General features: G+C 30.9%; 1 protein-coding gene across 3 annotated transcripts in view; it reads right to left on the bottom strand.

Annotated features, from left to right (window-relative positions):
• nAChRa7 (nicotinic acetylcholine receptor alpha7 subunit) overlaps positions 1-24,945 on the bottom strand; it is a 240,533-nt gene that overhangs the window by 51,417 nt on the left and 164,171 nt on the right. For all 3 annotated transcript variants that reach the window (XM_087412611.1, XM_087412613.1, XM_087412612.1), the window contains one exon: positions 4,904-5,013. In XM_087412611.1, coding sequence (XP_087268737.1) covers positions 4,904-5,013 — 110 coding nt within the window. The remainder of the gene's footprint in view (positions 1-4,903; positions 5,014-24,945) is intronic.

Genomic DNA, 24,945 nt, shown 5'->3' with positions numbered 1-24,945 from the left:
TTTCAGTATCGCTTAGCCCAGTAGAAAATATATATAAAAGTTACACAATTTTAGAATAACTCGAACAAAGTATACTATATGTAATAATAGACAAACGGATTTAGATACTGCTAGAATAATGCTTATTAGATTTTCTGTAATGTAACCATGATAATATAGTTACACGGAAAGAATTTTTTCTTAAAATTTATCCAGAAAATATGATAGTCATGGAACAATATTATATTTTGAAAAATTTTATATAAATCTCCCTTATTCACTAACAAAACTACAATAAAATATGTAAAATAAGTATGATTAGTTTTCCTAATGAAGTACATGGTAAAAATCTTTAATATAGATATTATATTGTGCAACAACTGCCATATTTTCAATGTAAATTTTAAGAGAATAATTCTTTACGATCTGTCTTTTGATAACAGATTCTAAAATCACGTGAATTCATTTAATATGCCGAAGAGAAAAGATATTTTTATCATTGAATTCGTCTTACTTCACGCTATTAATTCGACAAAAACGAAAGCTGAGCAATCAGAATCGCAAATCGCCTAACGAAGTTCTTGCACGGTAACCGCCCCCAGAGATCGGTCCATTAAACGTTTCACTTCGCCGGCAAGTTCGTCGGCTATTCGTTTCTGCTAATGCATCGCAAGGCGAAGTTTTAATTCGACAAATACGACGACGATGCAGCGGACACCCGATGCATTACCTACTTAAAGACAATGGTGTGGCCGCAAGCGTTTTCCGACAATGTATTACCGTCAGGCGGAGATACTTTCCCTGATTCTCTTTAAATAGTGGCGGTAGCTTTGTTTTTAATGCGCGTGACCCAGTTGGCCAGACGTTCCACTTTACCCGTTGCACGTTGCACCTATTTCCGATAGCTTAAAACGAATTTACGCGGTGCATTCGTGATGATCATCCCGGATAAATCATTCGAAACGATGAGACAAACCGGTTCATCTGGCCGGTTCTATTATTTACGGATATATTGAATAATAAATCATAGCGTTTACAGTTAGCGATATGTAAATTAATAACAAAACGCAAAAAAATATATCGAACGCTCTGCTCGAGTTAGCATTCAATTAGAACTTTTGCGCAAATCATTCTTTGGAATTGCCGTACTTTTAGAGACTTGAACTGAAATGCGACGACTCTGTCAGTAAAGACTATTTACTAATTAGCAACGTCTCAGTCACGCTCGAAATACAACGACAAGTTTGCGTCGTGCGAAACGCCGTTATAGTAATACGAGTGTGTTTTAACGGCTCGATGTTACTTCGAGTCGTTAACTATTTTACTACATGTTGTAAATGAGATTCGCTTTTCGACTACATCGATATTGCGTCGTCATGAAAAATGCACGAAGCATTTCACTAGTGTCTCCCTTCCATCGCTTTACCAGTCGCTGTTGAGTTCCGCTTTTCAGCCAGTCCGTACAAATATACGAACCAGGGCGTAATCGCTTACTCCTTTATAAGACTCACAGATATTGGAAATGAAACTGAGAAAAACGGCGATTGGCCTGGAACATTCTATGTGCAGAATATGCGCGATAAAAATCATCTCAGCAACGTGCACGTGGAGACCTGCACGGAGCTGGATGAAAAGTGGAGCACGAGAGAATTGCGCCGTGACGAAGCGACAAAGCAGTTAAGTGATCGATCAGTCCTTAGGTGTGCACCATCTTTGCTACTGACCCTCCGCGAAGCCCCCTCTTCCTGGCTGCATTATATTGTATATTACGTGGTCTGTACCACATTATAATAACGTTGGATGCATCGCATAAAGGCATCGTCTACGCGATGGAGAGCGATTATGAGCGGGTGCATGCCCGACACTTACGGCGAGTATATAAAAAGAGTTCACATATATATGTACACGCGACGTCTGCTCTAACCGAAGGTACACCGCGGCGTATCTCACGTCAAACTTGTACGGTTTTGGCGAATTAGGTTACCACAAATAAATAACAAAACTTTTAACGCTTCAGGTTTTAGTTTTAAACAAATTTTCACGGAAGCGAGATTACGGCTATAATTAACTAAAATAACTACAACTAAAAATTATGAAAAATAGTTATGGTCAGTTGAAAAGAAACTTTTTATTAGAGCAACTTAGTTTACAAAATTGAACAATTGTGAATGTTTTAACAAAATTTTGTGTAATTTGAAAAAAAGATAATTCCTAGAATTCTGTAGAATTTTTTTTCTGTGTAAATGAAGTATTTATTTACTTTAATAACTCTCTTCTTCTCCCCTGTTTAAAGTGTGTACAATCAAAGAATTTAATGACCGAAAAAAACGTATACAATGTTGAGCTGCTTGCAATTTATATTCCGTATAAATTAAGTATTTGTATTAATACTTCCTTATCCAGAGCGTAACAATCAGAGAGTTTGATGAACAAAAAATGTGAACAATGTCGAGCCATTTGCAATTTAAACGTGCAAAATTCTGATTACAGTCGAGTATAAATAATAAAATGATTATATTTCGTACTCCTTTCCTGCGTTCTCTATTTGTTGAATGAAATTTTTTTAAATGAAAATTTACTTTATTTGTCAGTGAGCGCAAAGAGCGAAAATTAAATAGCGGAAATTCTCACCCCGCGATTAAATAATTCACGGCGCGAGTAAATTCGTATTGCGAGAAAACGCGTCGAGGCTCGCTCTAAAATAATTCAACGACGTTTTATCGATCAATTTGCTATTCACTTCAAGCGTAAACCGTCTTTGTAACTGACCCGATGACCTGCGATACATAATATGGTCGCACGTTGACGCTGGTGCAATATATATATATATATATACGCAACTATGTGAGAGACGTTGCACGGTGCGTTTATGAACTTTCTCACGCATGCACGCACACTATGCACGCCGTTCTCACGATTAGATTGCATACAAAATAATGAAAAATGATTGTAGCGATAATGACGTTGCTAACCTGTAATCAACCTTTCATGCTCAATTAATTAACGTATATAATGTTTTAATACGTTAATTGAAAAATACATACGAGATTGTGACAGTCTAACAGGAACTAAGAAAGGACATTTTCAAATATGTAAATAATATCTATTCAAGTAACTATCTATATTACGTGATAATGTTATTAAATAGATAGTGTATTTTAAAAGAATTATTCAAGATGGAAAATAATAATGAAGCTTTTTGCTTCTCTTTCATTCTCTAAAACAATTGCCTTGTTATTTTAAATTAAGTATTGCGGTGAGTTGAAAGCCCAAATTTTTAAGCAAATTACCATAGATTAATTAATCGATTAACTGATGACGCATCGCGGTCGTATATTATTACTCCGCGCCTCGATCCCGCAGTTTAACGTTATATTATGTGGTTACAACCGTGCAAGGGCAACTATGTGAAACACGCTTGCATAATCGATACGTGCGATTTCGGCATATTAATAGCGTAAGCATGTACATGGAATTTACACGAACAATGGCTCACACCGACAATGTGCTTTATTAAAAGTAGAGGAGTCCGTAAAAAATACATAAAACATGTCATTATTGCCATTATAGGATTGGTGGTATTTTAACATTCCCAAATGACATCGATAAAATTATTACTGTAATCTTTATCAATGTAAAATAATCTAAATTATCAAATTACATTTAAATACGAACTTAATTTTTTTAACTTGATATTTTATTGTCACTTACTTTTTTATCTAATACATTCTATTTTTTTTACTCGTAATTTTATTATATACTGAATTATCGATAATTAAAAACAAAAGCAATTAAAATATACGTTTATAGATCTTTTTCTTCGATATCTTTTTCTATAATTTTTTTGTATGATATAATCTCTTGCATATTGTGCATTATAATACATACATAATTCTTACATTAAATATTATAATAATTATAAAACATAAATATGTATATTTAAATAAATGTTTTAATTGCATTATTAAAAAATTGTTTCTGGTATTTTTCTGTTTTGAAAAAAACATTAATTACATTGAATATTTTATATGTTTACGTTCTCGTGATTTCGTCAATTAAAAAAGTATGCGAATTGAGCGAGTTGATCCTCGTTTTAAACTGCATTCAATAAACGCCAATATGCAAGATAAATGTTAAATTTATCAGAACGTTTCAGGGTTTTGCCATCCGTTCAGAGAGAACATATTTTTTTGGTTAATTTTAAAATATCACGATGTTAAATGGATGATGATTGAATTCAATCTGTATTTTTATAGGTTAAATGCCATTGTAGAAACAAATGTATAGCTGTAAGATAGCAAATATATTACGATTAGTGACGCTTTTCAATTTATAAGCAGCATTTGTTAGCCAATCAAGAAAATTTCTTTGTTATGCAATTTCTTCAACGAAAGTAAAAGTAACTTAAACATCAGATATCATAAATCATATAACATAAACATCATATATCATAAATATATAAAATACAGTTGAAAATTACAATAAGTTATTATAATTTATTAGAAACATTGTTAATTTTGCATAATATTTCCTTGAGAATTGAAAATAAATGATGAATTTTTTTTCAATACATAGACGTCATAGACTATGTTTCAAAATTCACTGCCAGTGCTGGAAATCTATAGTGCACGTAACTTACATAAACTATAAATTTTCAGTGCTGAATTTTGGAACATAGCCATAGAATATGTGTATTTGAGTCCCTGATTCATGTCTGATTTCTGACTATAGCAAATACATAAACCATTACTTAATATTAAAATAATTTTGAAACGCGAAAAAAATTAATTCGTACAAAATCTTATTTTAAGAGTATATCATTCTTTACTTTAAAAATATGTTTGCTATATGATGCGGTAGAATATAAAAAATGTAAATGTGTACGTAGGAAATTTTAATAAACATAATGTAATTTTACATTTACCTGTTATACATAAGAACGTCGGGTTTCCATAACCGACTCGGCGGTATTCTGAGGTCTCGTACACCTCCATAGTCCGAAACGTTCCATCTCATGTTTACATCGTTCCATTCCTGTAATTAAATGAAAATTATGCAAAATCACATAAAAGAGAGTTACAAGAAATTTCTCCGTTGTCACAACAGTATTTAAAATGACGAATACTGCACTTTATTTAAAAAGTTTGTAGTCTAGATAATGTAAACTGAAAATGCGCTTTATAAAATATATTGGAAATTTTACACTCAGCTGCCTTCGTAACTGTTTTATTTGGAAAAACTTCTTCCATAATTGCAATTTAATAAGTGAATTGACTAAAGAATCTTTAAGGTAAATCGAACATTTTACACATTTTCACTGAAAAGAACACGGATGTCGACACATATATATTTAAAAATCATGCTTGAATCACTGCATTCTCTTTAAAACGATGTTGACACTATTGATTTTTCAAACAGTAAGTGCCGACCTTCGCTTTTCGTGCAAATATTTTAGGCTACATCGTATATGTCAAGTAAACACTACAACATTTCAATTTAATTCTCGTCTAGGGAATTTACGAATGTGTTATTTCGCCAGACGAGTTTCGTCCTTTTGCTCCTATAAAGTGCGCCTTTGGGAAGTCACATTACAAACGTGCTGCTTGCACAAGCAAAAATTCGATAAATTATTTTTTAGTACCTTTTACTGTGTGTTTGTTTGATTTCTTTGATTCTTGTTACAATTTTAAAATAAGTTTTTAAAATTGGGTTTTTAACTTTTGTACGGGAGAAAAATAACGCACTACTACTAAAACAGACGTTAAAGTTTCCAATGAGTCTTTTAATGGAAAAGTCTAAAAGTAGTAATAATTTTTGAAAAATTTTAATTCTGAAGCAATCTACATACAATTTTAATTTATTACAGTATACTTTTGAAATTACATGAACAGTAATTGTTCTATTATAACAGACAACGCATTTAGTTGGACACACCGGATATGATGGCGCTACGTCTGCTAATATTCTTCCCGTAGTTTTGAGGAATATTTTCCGAACTTTCCTTGTGAGTTTGCGTGACTAAAGCGATTTAGGAGCTTCAAAGTATTCATCTCACTTTGAATCTGTAATCTTTCCTTTCTTTGATGAAGCGGAAATGAAAAAGACAGGATCGATCCGACTAACGTGGTCGTAATAAGTCGTTCTGTGTTATTTTTGACAGTGTATATTAATGACGTTTTAATATTGTATATACCAATTAAAATATTAATTATCTATTTCTTTCTGTTATCGATTTTTTCAAACTACGCTTCACTCGTATTTTTCTTCCTCTTATTCCAATTTTCCTAAACATTAATGGAAATTTTCATTATTTATATTCATTAGACTTTCCATTATGTCACGTCAATTCATAAGATATAGTGACAATTTATTGTATTCGTATCTAAGCTTTTACTACATTTACGTTGGACATCATTGTGATGGCAAATATATCGCACGGATGAAGCAAACTCATAAGTTGACCTAATAGTTATAGTAAATGAGACAGAAATACGACTATACCAAGAAAAATAGAGGAAAAGGTTTCCCAAGAAGATTTCCCAGAAGGTTTGCCAATAAGATGATGGCAAGTTTCGTTTTGATACTAGAAGTTAGGTTTTGATACCCTCAAAGTCTGGTATGCAGCAAGCTCGAATGATTTGCTTGCCTGTCAGCTGTCGTACTCGTGCCGATTAGTCACTGACCTCGATTGATTAGCTGCTGATGGAGTGCAAAGCCAGATAATTAATAACGGCACGTGGTTCAGCACGGTGGTTTGCGGACTTGCATAAATCATTATTATAATTGTTTTGCGAGTAAAAAGATGCTAATTACCGCGTTAATTCAATTCCTGCCGTTATAGAAAAGTCTACTAAACTCCTTTTATATATGTAAACAGTTTCTTAGATGTAAATAATTAAAAAGAGAAGTAAATAGCTATACACAAGATCTACGTAGCGAAAGTCAGTTTATTAAAACTTATTTTGTTAACAAATTTTACCCTCTCCTTTTCTATACTTTAATATAAATAAAATTGTATGTCAAGAATATTATAGTCAATGTTGACTTCAGAAAATAAATGTCCGTCCTAATTAACATAACAATTACATATTAACGACTTAAAAAATTGCTAATAACAACACAAGTACGTTAGAATAAATAAAAAAATTTTTTTGCAAGCACAAAACAATTAATTAAAATACTAATTTATTGATATTATAATCTGGAAATTTTGTCCCTACATAGCAATTCAGAATAAAAGAAGATTCAAATACTTATAATAATTAACAAACAAATTTCAAGATATTCTGTTAAAAGAAGAAATATTTTATAATACGGACTTACTTAATCGCATTTGATTCTTATCTCTGATTTAATTTATTTATTTGTAATTATCAAACTTTAAATATCGACGTTAAAATTTATGACTCGTTTTCAGATTGACAATTATAAATTTAACAATCTCTAAGAATTTTTATGTTATTTTGCGTTTATATTGACACTGAATTTTGTAATTGACATCAGATTAAATCTATAATACTGATCTTAGATTAAATCTATAATATAGATTAAATCTATAATAATTCTGAAGATGGCCAAATCTTGATCGAAACATCTATGATCTTTTTCTTTTGTTAACGAAATAAATTTTAATAAATGACTTTCGCTATGTAGATTCTTCGTGCGGCTATTTATTCCTTTTTTTATTGTTTATATTTATAATGTTAGGATTATTAAATTTCTTAGATGTATTTAAATGCTTCGATATCTAACTGAGAAAGTTATAATATAATAAATAGCATAAAAATATAATGGAGTGTCGAGTATTTTCTATATATTAGTTATTAGCTTGTATAAAAAAATAATTAAAATAAATTAAACATATTTACTATAAACATATTTACTATAACATCTTTAAATATTTCAGCATTTCAGAAAATTATTTAGCGTTTCAAACTTTTATTTATTTTGCTCAAAGATATTTAAAATTGTAAATCTTATCCAACGGAAATTCGCGTATTCATCCAAATAGTTTATATATTGTTGTCTTGTCTTCATGTACTCTTATTTTCCACAAGAAAAAACTAATTGAGTCATCGAGCGCAGCAATTGAAGGTAAATCCTGCGCTTTCAAGAAAGCATCTTGTCGACTACAGGATAAAGCTATTTCGTGTTTTTCCGGACGATTCGACTCTACCTTTTGCACGCGATATCGCTTCTCATTATCTCGTTCTATGAAAAGTGTTAGTGCCAGCAAACGATGCTTCTATAGACATCTTTTATAGACGAAACAAATACCGACAATCTCGTTTCGCACTTGGCAAACAGTCCTCGAAGAATGCGGCCTGAAGATACAGGAGTCGATGAATCGGATGCCGTATATCTTTACTGGATATAGGATAAAAGTCACGGGATCGGAACAGAACAAAATTCCGTTGTGAAGTGTCTGTATGATTTCTTGAGTCACGCAAATTCCGAGCGAAGCGGTTTTTGAGATGAATGTCATTTACAATTCGCGCCTTTTGAAATGCGACCTATTTTCTGAGATGGTATTTCTACGAAAAAGAGAATTTTGATATATTTTGTCCGGATAAAAGTACGCATGGAAATATCGCTGTTTCATGTGTTGTCATTATTATTCCTTGTATCGTATTTTGGTATTTTACTATTATTCCATATACTTATTATTATTATTTATATATTATATTTTTTTAATTCCGATTTTTCTTAATTGTTATATCATTTTGAAACAAATAAGATTTACGCAATAATTCTTTTAGTCATAATTTCTAATTTGTAGAAGAAACAGTCTTTTATAGCTGAGCTATGAAATCGCCAAGTTGTTAAATCGCGCATTAAAAACACAAGTAGCCCGATTAAAGTCGGATAAAATAATCCAAAGATAATAAAAGAGGAGCGAAACAAGAAGCCAGAATCTCTAATAACATTGCAAGCATCAAAGTGTTCTTTATCTTATACTTTACACACTCGCGAGTAGAAAAAAAAACAAGATATAAAATAGATATAAGACAGATGGATATAATTATGTACATATATGTTAAAAAATCAAGCAATAAAATAATTATGATACTCTATGTTAAGTTTATTTAAATATGAATGAACAGCAATATTGAAATACATCATTAGTTCAGTAAATTTAAAAATATTTCAATCTTTTCGATTAAAAAACTTTTACTCAAAGCTTTCTTATGAAGTAAGGCTCCATATTTTTAATATGGAGACGCTCGTCAAAAGCAACGTATAATTTTTAATTTATCACATCAAAGACGTGATTTATTCCTAAGTAAGAATTATGTAACGTCATCAGACTTATATCTAATATAATAACTAATCTATATTTATATATTTTTAATATATATTTATATATTTAGTTAGATAAGAAAGTATCTTTGCGAAATATAAATTTATATTTCATTAAAATCAAAGCGGGGAATATATTCGTCAAGCATGCGTTTCTACACGATAATTATACATCGACGTAGGCGAAAAGTGGGAACTCTCGTGTAGTTCAGTGATTTGCATAGCTAATCCGGTCTTAGTTAGCATAGTTTCGTAGAACGTGGCCTAATATTCCTGTGCGTACTATATAATTCTCGTTGCTGCGATATTCATATAAACCTGAAATATATCTATTATACTATCTTTGGCATTCCTGTGACGTGACTCAAGAATCGATTATTTATTTTCTCTTTATGAAACTTTATTAGAACTTGTTAGAATTGATATTGTAGATCTCTTTCGTTTCGAATATGTAAATTTAAAATAATATTTTGTAATATTACTTTTTCCACTTATAAAAAAATTATTATATTTTACATTATTATATTTCGTAACAATACAGATAACATTTCTTAAAATTTTGTAATAACTTACGAGGGAGTCGAAACTGACCCTCATTGATTTTGATGGGCTTTGAACATTGGTTGTAAAGTATAAAAAAAAGTATTAGTCCTACATTTTTTATCTATTTATATTTTTTTAATTTCAAGATTTAGTCAAAAGTCTTGGAGATAAATTTGAAAAATTTTATATTTTCAAAAAACATGAATACCATTATTAAGAGTATAAAATAGCATAAAACTTTTGTATAAAACATTTTTTCAAATATCTCATAGTTTCGGAGATATTCGTTGAAAATAAAAAAAATACATTTTTTTTCGAGGGATTGTTTCGAAACCTCTAAACCTTGAAATAAGCAGATTTAAAACAGATGTGAGTAATATTTTTTAATGCACTACAACATATTCTAAATCTATTAAAATCAATGAAAGCAATTCCGACGATTCTCTTGTTAGTACATTTACTATTTATTGTTTTAAACGAATAATTTAACTATTAATATTATGAAAAAAAATGATAATAAAATATTTCTATAAAAATACAAGTTGCACTTTACTTGCTTTACGATATGTAAGTGCCTATAATTTATGCTTTATACAGACTTTACTCATCAGATAAAAATATACTTTTTTCGTAAATTATACCATATCAGAATGGCTTTTTTATTCCCATCGAAATAACACATAAATACATTTTATTTTAAGAAAAACGCTTTTATGAGTCTATATCCATTACCAGTCTAGAGTTCTATCTCAGCTCGAGACAATTATATCGAGAACATTCCAGCGCGGACGATATTGTAAAAATCAAGAATAAAATAATGGGGCCATCCTTTCTATAATTACGTATCTGAAAGATACGCTGGCACCCGCAGAACGAAACATAGCGAGACGTTATCGCGTGCAACATTTCACTGGAGGATCGAGACAAATGAGAAAGCTTAATCGAACCGCCAGCCAATCGCGAATTCTTTCTTTCAGGAATCCGCGCTTTTTTCCCAGCTGAATGGTTTCAATGACACGAAAACTAGAGCGATGAGAACGAGACATTCTCGTGGCGGAGTCTCTCCGGAGATTAAATCTCACGTTCGTATTTTAAACTTGCGAATTAGGAATTCGAGTAATTTCGATTACCATCGCGGCACGGATTCACGGAATCCCGATCGCCATTTTATCGCATAAAACCGAGAAGTACATGGAGGACAACTACGTTGGTAGTTGTCATGGAGAGACCTATGGCGCTACGTCGTCGGTGATCCCTCTTATCAGGTTCCGTTTTCCCCTCGACGAAATTGTCAATTAAAGTAACGAACGACCAAGAAAGTAACGAACTTTTTTGAAAAACAAGATCCCACATCGTGATCTTTGGATTAAGGTCAAGATTGAAGAAAAAAATAAAAGTGAAATGTTCTTTCTCTCTCTCTCTCTCTCTCTCTCTCTCTCTCTCTCTCTCTCTCTCTCTCTCTCCCCCCTCTTTTTTTCTGATCAGCTATATATGGTATTCCAGAATCGGTGAACAAAATTGGATTTACAATAGAAGTCATAGACGTCGTGGAGTCTTAAGTTGTAGAAAATTGGCCAATCATGTACCAAAAAAAAATTCTGTCATTTAGCGGTTCCATGTTAAGAGGATTTTCCATTTATATATAATCTCAAGAAGGTACTCTACAAAGTAAAGGAATTTTTTTTTGTATAATCATGAACTACTGGATTTAGGATTGCAATCCTCTCAATACTTTAGAAGAATGTCTTACATATATTGGCATGCACGCGTATTGTAAATGACAAACTTCTTCTAACAAATAAGCGTGCCGTACTCTATATTTCCTCTTATTTCAAAAGGCTATTTGAGCTTGTTTATTTAGCTCGTGTGTCCTTATTTTTATAGATAAATACGTGTTATAAATACACGTACCTGATTAATGTAAGATTTTTTTACTTAAAGGAAATGCTAAGAGAAATTCCCCGCTTATCGCAGAATATTTTTTTTAGTGTAGTCGATTATTCGCCCCCTTCAACTAGATTAGTCAATTTCCTACTACTTAAAATCCCACAATCGTCTACGACTTCTATTGTAGACCTCGCATAAAAGGAAACTGATTGTAAATTCCATAAACATGTCGCTGCTGCATTTAGCTCTCTCTTGGGAAGAATGTTAAATAAAGCTGCTATACCTACTTCTTTTTAATGTAAGATTTCTTAATGATTAAATCTGACGTTAAAATTTGTTATTAATTTATATCTCTAGAGTTTAATTTCAATTTTTTTTTTGTAAATTCCTTTCACTGGCATTTTACTTGAAAATTATTAGCACTTTGTTATTTTTATATGTAAATTTTACAAACGATATACTAATATAACAAGTATACTTACAAATACTAATATAACAAACAAGGATATTTTAAACCAATTCAGAAATACCCTATAAAATTTTAATAAAGAAATTATTAAATAAAGCATTTATTAATACATACTAAACATTTTATTAGAATACATTTCACTATGATACAAAATAGATATTTGGCATTACTTAACCTCATCATTGAAATTTCAGGTACATTATTCGGAATACAACAATAATGCTTGAGATCGCAATCATTCTAATTTATTTCACAAGATGTTAATGCAATTAATAACCGCATTGCTACGCGATTAAGTTCCGGACTGGAACCTCTTAAAGTGTCTACGTGCGTTGCAAACCAAATCATGACGATCCATTTTAGCTCTATCAGCACGTATTTATGCTAGGGGAGATAACGAAATGATTTTGTGGTATATATATATATATAAAAGATATGAAATTAGTATAAAATAATACCTACGTAGATACAATAGTATTAGATAAAATAGACAAATAAAATAAATATTATAAAATAATTACGATAACGTGCTTTTTATACTTTATTATTTATCACTGCGTAAGAGAGAAAAATAAATATTAATATTATAAATCGAGAATTAATATTCGATAGTAAAAAAAATCTGATGCTTTTTATTATATCACATATAAAATTTTGAAGTGTGTATATGCGCGCATATATGCATTACTTTGGCTAGAATTTTCATTAAATTGTTAAAATGATCATGGAATTCAATTTAACGAAACTAGCACTCCTGTTCAAGTATTTCGCTTTGTAATGTTCTTAAGACGAAGACAAATTGTGAGTTTAGCAACTAATAGTAGGTCTTCGTTCTCTTTACGAAGGATGCAATTACGACGTCTTTCGAACCTTATATTGTACAAAAGGTGAACAGCAAAAGATGATGAAAGAGAACACTACGTCACGAAATAACATTATCGGGATGTGTAAATTCTACACTATCGAGAACGTGAGTTCGTACGGTGGCATTTTTATTAAAAAGACTGCAATGAGTTTTCCTTGCGCTGTAACAGACCGCGTTCTAGATTAGTAACAAAAAAGATAATAAAAAGTACTCCGAAAAGCTGCATATTCTACAGCAGTAGTATATAGCAATAGTAGTAGTAGTAATAATAGTAATAGTAGTAGTAGTAGTTTGAAAAAGCTTTTTGAATAAATGTGGCGCTGGCATATCCTTTACAAAAGTTCCATTTCAGTTCTCTTTGTACCTCAATTTGTTTGTCTAACACTCAACTGTATACCTTACGTATATTAAGTCAAGAATATCGAGGACATAGAGAACGTACCTTTGATTTGCTTTCTTTTTAGTACAATTCTAAATACATGGAAATAGAATATAAAAAACATACATAAAATTTCTGTTATATACGTACATATATATATATATATATATAGATATATATATAGATATATATATAAACTTAATACAATAAAATCATATTTTGTATCTTTGATGATATTTAAATAAATTGATGCTTCTGATCATAATTATATCTGATTGCGAAGGGATTAGGAACAAGAAGGAAAAGCCAAGAGGCCCTGTGTTATCATATTCCGCCATCGAATGGTAATCGCGGCCGACGACAATTTACCGCGGTACAATCATTTTGGCACGTGTTATCCCTGGGGAAACAGACTCTTTTATTCAATGCCCTTACCTAGCCATCGAGATTCCCCTTTGGACGAGGATTTAATTTAACGAGACGCTGAAATTCAAGCCACGCTTGACAAACGAAGCGCCAAGTTCGCTCTTCCCTCGAGCACGTAATTTTGTAGGGTACAACAGTTCGACTATCATTACCTCTTTAATGTTACCTTAATTTTCTTTTTTAGAAGCATGTATACAAAAAGAGAGAGAGAGAGAGAGAGAGAGAGAGAGAGAGAGAGAGAGAGAGAGAGATAGACAGAGAGAGAGAAACAGAGAGAATAAAAAATATACTTTACACTTCGAAACTTAGGAACTTTACAAAGTAATAATAGAGCCATATATTTTAAAATTATTAACTAAATTATAAAATTTGTACTATTATTTTCTTATACCTAGCTGCATATTTAAATATCTTTAAAATATAATATTATATAATATTCAATAATTTCTTAGGACTACTGTAAATGTGATTACAGAGAATAGATAAAATAATATAATATTTATATATATATTTCATTATAAAAGAATGATAAAGAGGAGCAGATAAAAATTACTTACAGTTGAAGTTACACACACACACACACACACACACACACACACACACACACACACACACATATATATATATATATAAAACTTCAACTGTAAGTAATTTTTATCTGCTCCTCTTTATCATTCTTTTATAATGAAATATATATAATATTGTGTCGATTTGTCCATATATATAAATATATGGATAAATCGACACAATATTATATAAAATAAAAAGCATGCCAGACACGAGAGAAGCATCTTTATTATCCTAAGGTATTACAACAAAATGACATTAATGCTACTTATTACACCTCATCAAAGTTGCCACTAATAACAATGTAGTCGCGGTAGTATTTCATCTAGCATTAATAAAACGTTACGTTATAAGAGCCGCGAAGTTTCATTAGCATCACTAATTAATTATGCGAAGAAATTGTTAATCAACGATTATTTACGTTCAAGAAACATGCGTGTCTAATCACTCGTTTATTTCTTTTTACGGCTTGATCATTTTTAGTTGGCGCTGTTATTAACGCGGAGTCAACTATTTCTGTAATTCAGGTAGATTAAAGAGTTACAGATAATTAAGAGGAATCGAGGCTCTATTTTAATTTTAATACGCGCCACGCGCTGTGCATCTGCTTTTCATTGCTACCTAATTAAACTCCCGTAGCGGAATATGAGAAAGTCGCTTCATTGTTAGATATGAAGAACGCGGGATAAAAACGGAGAAGTAAAACTGCGCGACGAAAAGACGAAATGGCGAGACAAAGGCAATATAAAAACAAAAAAAAAAGAAAAACGAAAAAAGCGATAATAAATTACGTTTCTGCGAGCCTCGTATTGCAAAGATTAACTCTTATGCATGCAAGTTTCTTCCCTGTATGCAATCCTCTTTTTACAGTTAATCCTTTTCGTCATTGTTCTACCCCCCGAGATTCGCAACGTTAGCGAACTTATCGCATTTGCTGTTGCGAATTATATGTACGTTCACAACTTTCTTTCTCTTTCCTTGTCTTTTTCCCCTTATTTTCTTTCTTTCTTCCACTTATTCCCGCTCTTTGCGGTTAAATTAGACCAACAAACAGAAAAGTGTATTTACGAACGTAACGTGCAGAGCTTGAGAAGGCTGCGCTGCCATGGCACTACCTTAATCACGTTCACGGCACACGTATCGTATATTTACCCTGATGGTAAATACGCCATTTCGCCTTAGTGCATAACGTGTACAGATGCATGGAGCGTACATGGTGTACCCATTAATCGCGATCAGCACGAATGGAACTGGGTCGGCCAAAGTTTCGCATTATCCGCAGGATTTTCGCCCAGGGTCTCTCTTATAATGGTTCTCCACAACATCCGTCTCATCTGATCTTTTTATATTTCCAAACATAAAACACGATTCACTCATAAAAACAGGCTTAATAACTTGATCGTATAATAACAGAAGAGTAATAAACTGTTGAAGAGGCTTTATTGTGAAAACTTTCTCAAGATGTTATTTATCATCATAAATTAATTAGAGTCTGAAACTAAAACTTTTACCGAAATTGAAAACAAATATTCATTACGTGTCAGTTTCAACTGAAACTATATAGGTCTTCTTCATAAATATTAATTTTAATATGTGTAATTATTGTTTCAATAATTAAATTATGCTGTTTATGAAGAAAAAGTACTTATATTCTTTGGCTAAAATTGATACACAATCAAAATTTTAGTTTTCGATTTCGGTCGAAATTTAATTATTGTGATATTTATGAAGAAAAAATATGATATATGGGCATGTCTATACATATAACCATTATAAATTTATTTATAAATTTCCTATTTTTTAATTTTGATTTTAGTTTTGATTAAAAGTAACTGTAGCTGAGTGTTTCAGTTCAATTTCGGCAAAAGTTTCGGTCAGATTCTATAAATTATGTATCATATCTTGTTACGTACAAGGAAAAGTGAAAGAACTACGAACATCTACTTGAACAAATTAAATAAAGCCAATGATTATTCATTGATTAGTACACGCAAAGAACGATTTTGCTAAAATATCTAAAAACTTAGATAGATACAGCTGTGAAAATAAATTTTGTTGAACTATCAAAATAATTATAAGATACTCAAGCTGATTGCTAAAATATTATAAAACTTTTTGCAACATTGCTTATCACATGCTTGAGTTCCCTAACTTCTTTTATAGTCTAAAAATTATTTTCTGATTTGTATTTACTTAAATTTTTATAGACAATAAAATCGTTCTTTATTTGTAAAAATTTTTATTTAAAATATACTTCAATTATTTAGTTTTAAATTACAATTAACATTCAAATATTAGCAATATAATTTTAAATAAAAAAACGAAACTTTTGCGTTCGCAATTAGTTATCACGCGGAACAATATTAAATTAAATTTGTCTTGTTTAAAATTATACATAGTTTATATTAATAATATATAAATGTTGATTATTATATTATAGTTTAAAGAGCCGATATTTGAATAAAAACTTTTATAATTAATAAATAATCGTCGGCCTGTTTTATTAAGTGTAATTCGTAATTCTTCTATTCTCCTATACATAAAAATCATCAAAAATGATATATATTTTAAATGGTAAGTTCTTTCAGGTGTATAATACGACACTAAACGTATATATATATATATATATATATATCGGATGCAAGAAATGAACGGTTATTCTAATAACACTATTCTAATATACTGTAATAGTATGGTACGCGTTTTTCCCACTCTCTTCATAAATAATTAAATTATATAAAGTATCTCCGACAAATACGCTGCGCTGGGATTTACGCCGCAAAAGTCAGAAAAAAATAGAAAAATTGGGGGTGATTTTCTCGCAATTACTCTGTTACATGTCTTTATGTTATATTAATATTGTATTATGATTTCAGTTTCTTACTGTTAATATTAATGAAATTATTGTGAGTTGAATGGATTTGTCATTGTGTTAAGTAATTCCATCATCGTGTTAAGGAATGCCATCAATAATTTACATAAAATGATTACCGTAGGACATGCAAAAGACTTAGTTGTTATTTCGTGATACATGAATAGAAGAATAGTAAAACATGTTGTATAACAAAATACAAGTATTTTGCTCTTATGTTCTTTGTTTAGTTTGTTGTCTTGTACATCCCACCTGTTTAGGATATATGATATTTTTAACAGGCAGGATTTATGCCCAAAGCATACAAAGTGCGCAGATTCAATTCAGTGCATTAAATATTATATAATAAACGCATTACATGAAATGTATACCTCATGTTATAACACTTGTAATACATCTGAGAAGATTGTAATTATTATTTATTACTTCATATACATATTTATTATTCTTGTTTCTTAATAAAACTTTATAAACGCATTTTATAAGTTGTGTCATTTTACGTTCTTATTTATATGCATTATTTGAATTTTTTATGAGCCATATATACCCCCCCTTCCTCTATGAGTAGTCATATATCTCATCCCTATGAAATGTACGGCAAAAATGCAAGGGTTTAAAAAAGTTCATTTTTTTTATACGAAATATAAATATTTCGGATTTCAAATATTTTTTTATAATAGTAAACAGTACAAAGTTTTTACTGATATAGTTCATTTACTTTAAACATAGTAAATAATACTTAATAAATTAAGTTTTTGATAGGTGCGGTGTATACTGGAATTACCCTATATTTTTGCAGAGATTTACTGTCTTATATCTATGAAATAGATATATATATTTGTGAATAAATAAATAAATAATAAATTTAAATTGTCAACAATTTATAAACAGAAAGAATCAATTGATTTACAAAATTATTCGTAGCTTATTTACTAACATCTTGAATTTATATGTGATTATTTATATGTACAATTCTTTTATGACAGAAAGCAATGAAAATATTATTGACGTTGTTTTATATTAATATAAATTTCAACTTCGCTTATTTATCAGGAATCGAAGTGAGAGACTTCTATCTCGTAATAGTGTTATATTATCTAAAATTAACTGTAACAATTTCGAGTTAATACCCGCAAAGTTACACGATCCATCGTTCTCTCATGGCTAATGCTACAAAACCCATCAAAGTACCTACGTGTCCCGCGCAACTTGTGCCGTCAGAGCACGAGCAAAGAAGATACTTTATTAGATTCTTTTTACATCGGCGCCCGCATCGCATACGCTTGCAAAAAGCTTCGATCGTGCGCAAACAACGAAGCGGTTATTCAAAGCAATCAAGATGAAAGATTCACTCTGTAAATGCGCGCGAAAAGAGAGAGAGAGAGAGAGAGAGAGAGAGAGAGAGAAAGGTTTATCATGTGCGCACACAGGAACAAACACATACACGCACGGATGAGCGTGAAAGACGCAAACGAGAGAGAAGTAAATGGAGACTCATAAAAACGCTGAGTAACTCGGGACCAATATAAAGCACGCCAAAGTGAAATCGAGCTTGGCACGTGGAGATCGAGCGCTTCGCGCCCCAAGTTTACAGCCTGTCAGTGGCTAGACCTTGACGAATGGCTGCGGAATTTGCTCGAATCGAATAGCCCCTGTCCTATTTGGCCCGCGGCCTTGGGAATCACAGTCCAAGAGAGAGAGAAAGAAAGAGAGAGATAGAGAGAGAGAGAGAGAGAGAGAGAGCCACCTGAATTCCACTTCCGATAATTCTTCGACGGAAGTTAAATGCCAGCTTCCTCGCTTTCTCCTCTTTTCACGCTGCGGAAAAAGTCTGTGCCTTGATAACACTCTTAAAACTTCCACAGGTATTTACTTCAAAGATGACGCGTTTGCTTTATTTACCTTGCCGTTGCTTTGGAGCAGACACGTACACGATCTCGTTAGTTTGGATGCGCGAGAATAATCTCCGACGATCACGAGTATTCGTCGTACAGCATGACAATGCGAGTTTGCACTAAAGCCAGTGAGATTTTACATCCACAGCTTATAACACATTCGTGCCCTTTGATCAGAGAAGTACCAGCAGCTAGTGGCGTAACTCAATTTTCGACAAGAGCTAGTTAATGCACCCTCGATTACTCAAGCGACCTGAATTTATCGGAAAACGGCACCCTGGTGTAAGGAGCACCCTTCTTGCTCCAGCGGACATGTGAGGTGGATTCGTGATAGTAACCCGGACCGCATGTAACTGTAACCACGGCGATAACACCGTAATCAACTCTGTCCTAGGATCCGCATAATGCACGTGTACATTTCAGATATGTGTGTTCTGATCTGTGTAAATTTTAGATTCGTGTCTATATTAACATTAAAGGAATTATTTCGATTGCTAGCCCATATTTAAACAACTATTTCAACAGACTATTTTTAATAGGCTATGTTCGTATTTAGGCCACTCTGTTATTTTCTCTTTAAATAACGTAATTGAATCAAATAAGAAAAGAGCTAATATATATGTATATATTAGGTTGAAACTAGATCTAATCCCTAATAATATTTTTATATAAAAACTTTAAATACATCTTCCAATTTTTTCGAACTGCGCGTCGTTTATTGTCGTACTTGAAACGCAATCATAAATTGAAACTGAAAGACTAATATCACAAAAAAATTGATCGTCGATTTGGTAATGCGTGTAATGCTACTAGAACATTTTAAAATCTGCAAGGAATTTATTATTGCGAAAAATGTAACCAGGATGTTAATTGATGGTTTTGACACAATAATTACAATCTGGAATCGTAAATTTTTTTAATGTGAACAAGAAATTTGAAATTTCGTTTGAATTTTATTCCAATTCGTTAACTTCATATAAGAAATAATGAACGAGCTCAACAAATGAGAAAGCTGCTTCATTGAGAAGAATTCAACTGCTTGGCTGAAACGACTTTGCGCTCGCATTCTGATCTTTCGTAATAATGTGCTTCCAGGATTAATTAACTACCTTGACTCGTATTTTATTTGATATCTTTTTCTTTAATCCTCATTTCGTTACACGGTGTAAGAAGTTCTCAGAGACGAGAATAAATTTCATTTATTTTGGTGTCTTTTTATATGTATATAAAATAATTTTAGATATTTAATGTACTAAAATAGTACTTCTTAATTTCATTGAAACCTACTTCAATACAAAATAAAAGAATGAAATAATAAAAATTAAATAATTGATGAGATTATAAATCTATAATAATTTTTAATTATTCGCTTGAAGAAAATTGCTACCTGCAGATGAACATTTAACGTATATTATATAAACTGATTCTAAAAATATTTATTTTTAAAAATTTCTATAAAAGTAGCAATCTTTTATAAAATTGACATTATATTTTATCATACATTCTACAATTTAATTTAAAGATGTTTAATTTAAAAACAATAAGAATCTTATTAGACTGTATACGTGAGAACTTATCTTAATTTATAATCTTAATTTGGAAGATGTATAATAAACAAATCTTGCATAGGTACTTAGGCACTTTTAAATGTGCTAAGAAAATATTTACAGACAGCTACATCATCATTATAGACCTACTTTATTCAGCCACTGCTAGGTGGAATCTAAATAATTCATATCTCGCATAAAATATGCCGTTGCATTGCAAGCTTTTAATGAGAACCCTTCGAAGAAGCAGCCTAATTCTTAAAAAATTGGCTAATTTGCTCTCAATTGCGTGTACATTCTGAAAATATAAAAAAGTACGAATAAAAATAATAATAGTATATACTCTAGAAACGAAAACGTAGGAGAAAATAATAAAGAAAAGTTATGTTAAGATTTAAGCTTACCAAAAATTTATTGCATTTTTTGACAATTTTTGCAAATAGTCCAAAATTTTTTGCAATGACAAAACGTTCTATACAAAAACTTTATTAGCGTTAGGTTTAATTTTTATTTGAAAAAAATAAAATATTAATCAATCAAATTTTTCTTTTCATATATTTTAAATGTTTTAATTTAAATCGTGAATATTGTTAAAAATGCTGATCCCGGCATTGCATAAGCAAATATGCGCGTTAAATTCATAAATCAGCCCAATTGAATATAAATCGACAACAAATTTGTTGGAACGGACATTTTGATAGCATTGTGCAATTATATTAAAAATAGAAATTATATAAAAATAGAAATTCCTCTCCTTTCTTGTATTATTAATGAATACAAATTAGCGCGGACTTGATCTTTAAATTAATAATATAAACGTAATCTTGTCATTTCTAAAAGTATGCAAGTTAATACATGATTGCATGTAGTAAATTTAATTATAAATTTAAAAAACTCACTAAAGAAGTATTTCAATTTGATATAATGCCGTCAGTAAAAAAAAAGATTACTATCTTTAACATTTCGATTAAAAAATAGTTGTTTTCAGAGAGTATGTTTTTGCTCAGAGCTTTTTCCTTGGACATTTTCTGATTGTTACTCGCGAATTCTACACAAAAGATAATTGAAATTGTTCGCGTGGGATATAGGATAGCTGGAACATTACAGTTGAGCGTACCCGCCGACTTCGGCAAATATTCCGCTCGTTGGTCGCTCTAGTGTACTCAAAGCTTGTGTCGGAGAAATAGTAGAAACATCGTTTCCAACTACGGATGGATTTATACAGGAATTTGAGGAAATATATGCGTATCTATTGTTTAAGTCCGGAAAGTATCTTTGTTAAAAGACCGTAGTCTCATTGACGTAAGAATGGCAAATGTATAACGGGAAGAATGATATTTATTTTATAATTCTGATATTTATTTTATAATTCTTTGAACTTTTTATTTTTCGGGAAAATAAAGAGGTAAAACTTGAAAAGCAAAGATTGAAGAAAATTACGTAGAACATATACAATATTGCATGTAGTAATTATAAATTAAAAAAATACATTAGTGAATAGCTGATAAAAAATATACCGCGCTAAGTAATTTAGCGTGTTTGTTCAATTATTTAAGTGAACGTTTCTATTTTAAGTGGATATAATACATCAAATATAATACATCAATATGTTATATTGAATATTATATTGTATTACGTAAAAATATTAACAAAGAAAAATGTTATGACAGTAGCACCGATAAATGATATTAATTTTAGTCAATAATTAATCTATGGCTAAATATGATTAAAAAAATAATAAAAGGCTCTCTAAAGAATATAAATTACTAGATATAAATCATTAAATATAATAATATCATAATTAAGTATAATTAAATATCAAATGTAAATAAATTATATTATTAGTATCTGATATCTTGTTGAAATTATTCTACATATTAGTGATTCTCTAAATATATTTCCTACATTATACATCACACAAAATTATAAATAGGATTCTATTGCAAATTAGATTTTCTAAAGTGAGATTTAGCAAATCAAATTGAATATTGGAAGTCTAAAGCGCCTCTAGAGGTACGAAATTGGTAACGGCTTTAACCTTTCATTTAAAGGACAATCTAACCATTAAACTTTTCGGATCTATATCTTTGATCTTCATTCAGTTTTAATCCCCTTAGGCGAAGATCCTGTTATACTTATTCCATGATACAAAGCGAAAGGAATGCATAAAGCTGAGCTTAAGATTTTCGTATTTAGAGAAGATATCTCCTGATTTATATAGGTCTTGGAAAATTTGCGTAAGCGATTGACTCGGAATTTTAAATACTCAGTCTCGGATAAATATTAATAGTCTTATTATAATTATAATTATTTCATATGTATTAATATGTATAATAAATAAAAATAAATACTTTATAGTCGATATTAACATTATTTCTATTTTTTACAAAACCTAAAAAATTATTTAAAAAATGTTTTAGTTTTCAAATAATTTATAATGATTAAAAAAATATTTTTTTGAAGTAACACATAAATTATGTTTCGTAATTAAATTCAATTTTGATTTCTAAAATAAGATTTGCAATGCTTCTTTCATTTTCAAGCTTTAAAGATGAACGAGATCACTCGAATTTGCAATGAATTTTACAGTGACCTAATTAATAATTCAATAATACGCGTACCTTTTAATACCAAATAATTCTTTTTTCGATATGAAAGAATGCGGAGAAAAAGCGTAATTAAAACGAGGTACCTCGATATCGTGAGCGCTGCAATTAATTTGCGGAAATATGGCATGGTATTGATTAAGGCAGTGGCGGGATTAAAAGTAAGTCGATACGTGACGGTCGTTCACAATTCATAAAATGCCAATTGAAACGATTCAGATGGTATTGGCATTTTTTTAAGATATGTATCCAAAACCTTCCTTTTTGTCAGGAGATCCTCAGCAATTCGTAAACAATGTCCTATGAATATTGTAGGTTCGATAGCTGCATTTACGTGACAAGGGAAATCTATTCCTAATCAGTATGCGAAAGCTATTGAAAGCTGCCCGCATATCGTACTAGCGTTCTTTTACACCGCATTACTCTCTCTATCCAAACCGATACAACCTTTTCATAACAATACCGCATATTGCAAGATCTTTCATGAACGAGTTCTTGTTCATGCTAAAAACAAAAGATAAGGTATCGCGCAAGCATTGAAAATTAAATCGGCGTAAAATTGATATCGGGTGATCGCTTTATCTCTTGCTGTACGCTTAATTAAGCAATTATATTTAATGGATAATAAATAGCGCTACTTGAAATCGAGAGTCCTCATAATTAGTGCACACAAAAAGAATAGTATAATTTGACGTGTTTAATTAAGATACTAGAAACTTTCCTCTCGATAAATAGCACAGTTGGATTATTTATGATTGAAACTTTCAGATGTGGAATACCTATTATTGGCTAAATCGAACTTTAATCTAAAACTTATCGTAAATGTATTTTCCGTATCTTTTTAATCTTTATTTGAAATTCGTCGTTAAAAGTTTCTTAAAAAGATCAGATGTAAACTGCAAAATGCAAACTGTCACCTCCACTTCTTTACTTCTTTGCGATCTTCTGCATCAGGAAGTTTTAAACGAAATTGTTGATGTCCATTTTTTATCCATTTACATTTAAAAATCATTTTGTTTTACTTAAAGAAAAAAATACAAAGGTGTACATTGCTGTGCAAATTTTTTTTTCAATTCCAATTTTCCAATTCCAAATATTTGATATAAAAAGCAAATATAAAAGTATGGAATCCGCTTACAAAGTTAAACCAGATATGTACCATCATTTTGATAGATTTGCTTTTCTTTGAAACAAAGAGAATCTGTACTATGTATTTTTGAGAATTTCTACTATTTTTTCCGTGATTATTTTAAAAATAAAAAACTTGTCCTAGAAGCATCCAAACTTTTGTATCTCCGCGATTCACGTATGTGTAAATCATTTCTTTCCGCATTTTCGAATCCCAAGTGGACTGTACCGAGTGAATGAACTCGCCTAAGTGCACAGTACGAAGTGGAGAAACCGTGAGACGCGTCGGGTGCGGAAGATGGAGAATGAAAAGATGCGGTACATGAGGCCGAAAAGAGAAAAAGAAATAACTTCCGCTACGATGGATGGAAGGAGATTCTGACTTCGCTCATAATACCGGTTGGCCCATTAAAGCTCACCAAGACTCACTAGTGTTCTTCTTGCTCGAGTGCTCTCTTTCCTAGAGTCGAGCAAAGAGTTAC

Source organism: Acromyrmex echinatior, chromosome 13 (assembly GCF_024713525.1).
Source record: "Acromyrmex echinatior isolate Ae372 chromosome 13, ASM2471352v2, whole genome shotgun sequence".
In the NCBI taxonomy this organism is placed as follows: Eukaryota; Metazoa; Arthropoda; class Insecta; order Hymenoptera; family Formicidae; genus Acromyrmex; species Acromyrmex echinatior.
Note: the sequence above shows the minus strand (reverse complement) of the source record. Positions and strands in the feature narration are given on the sequence as shown.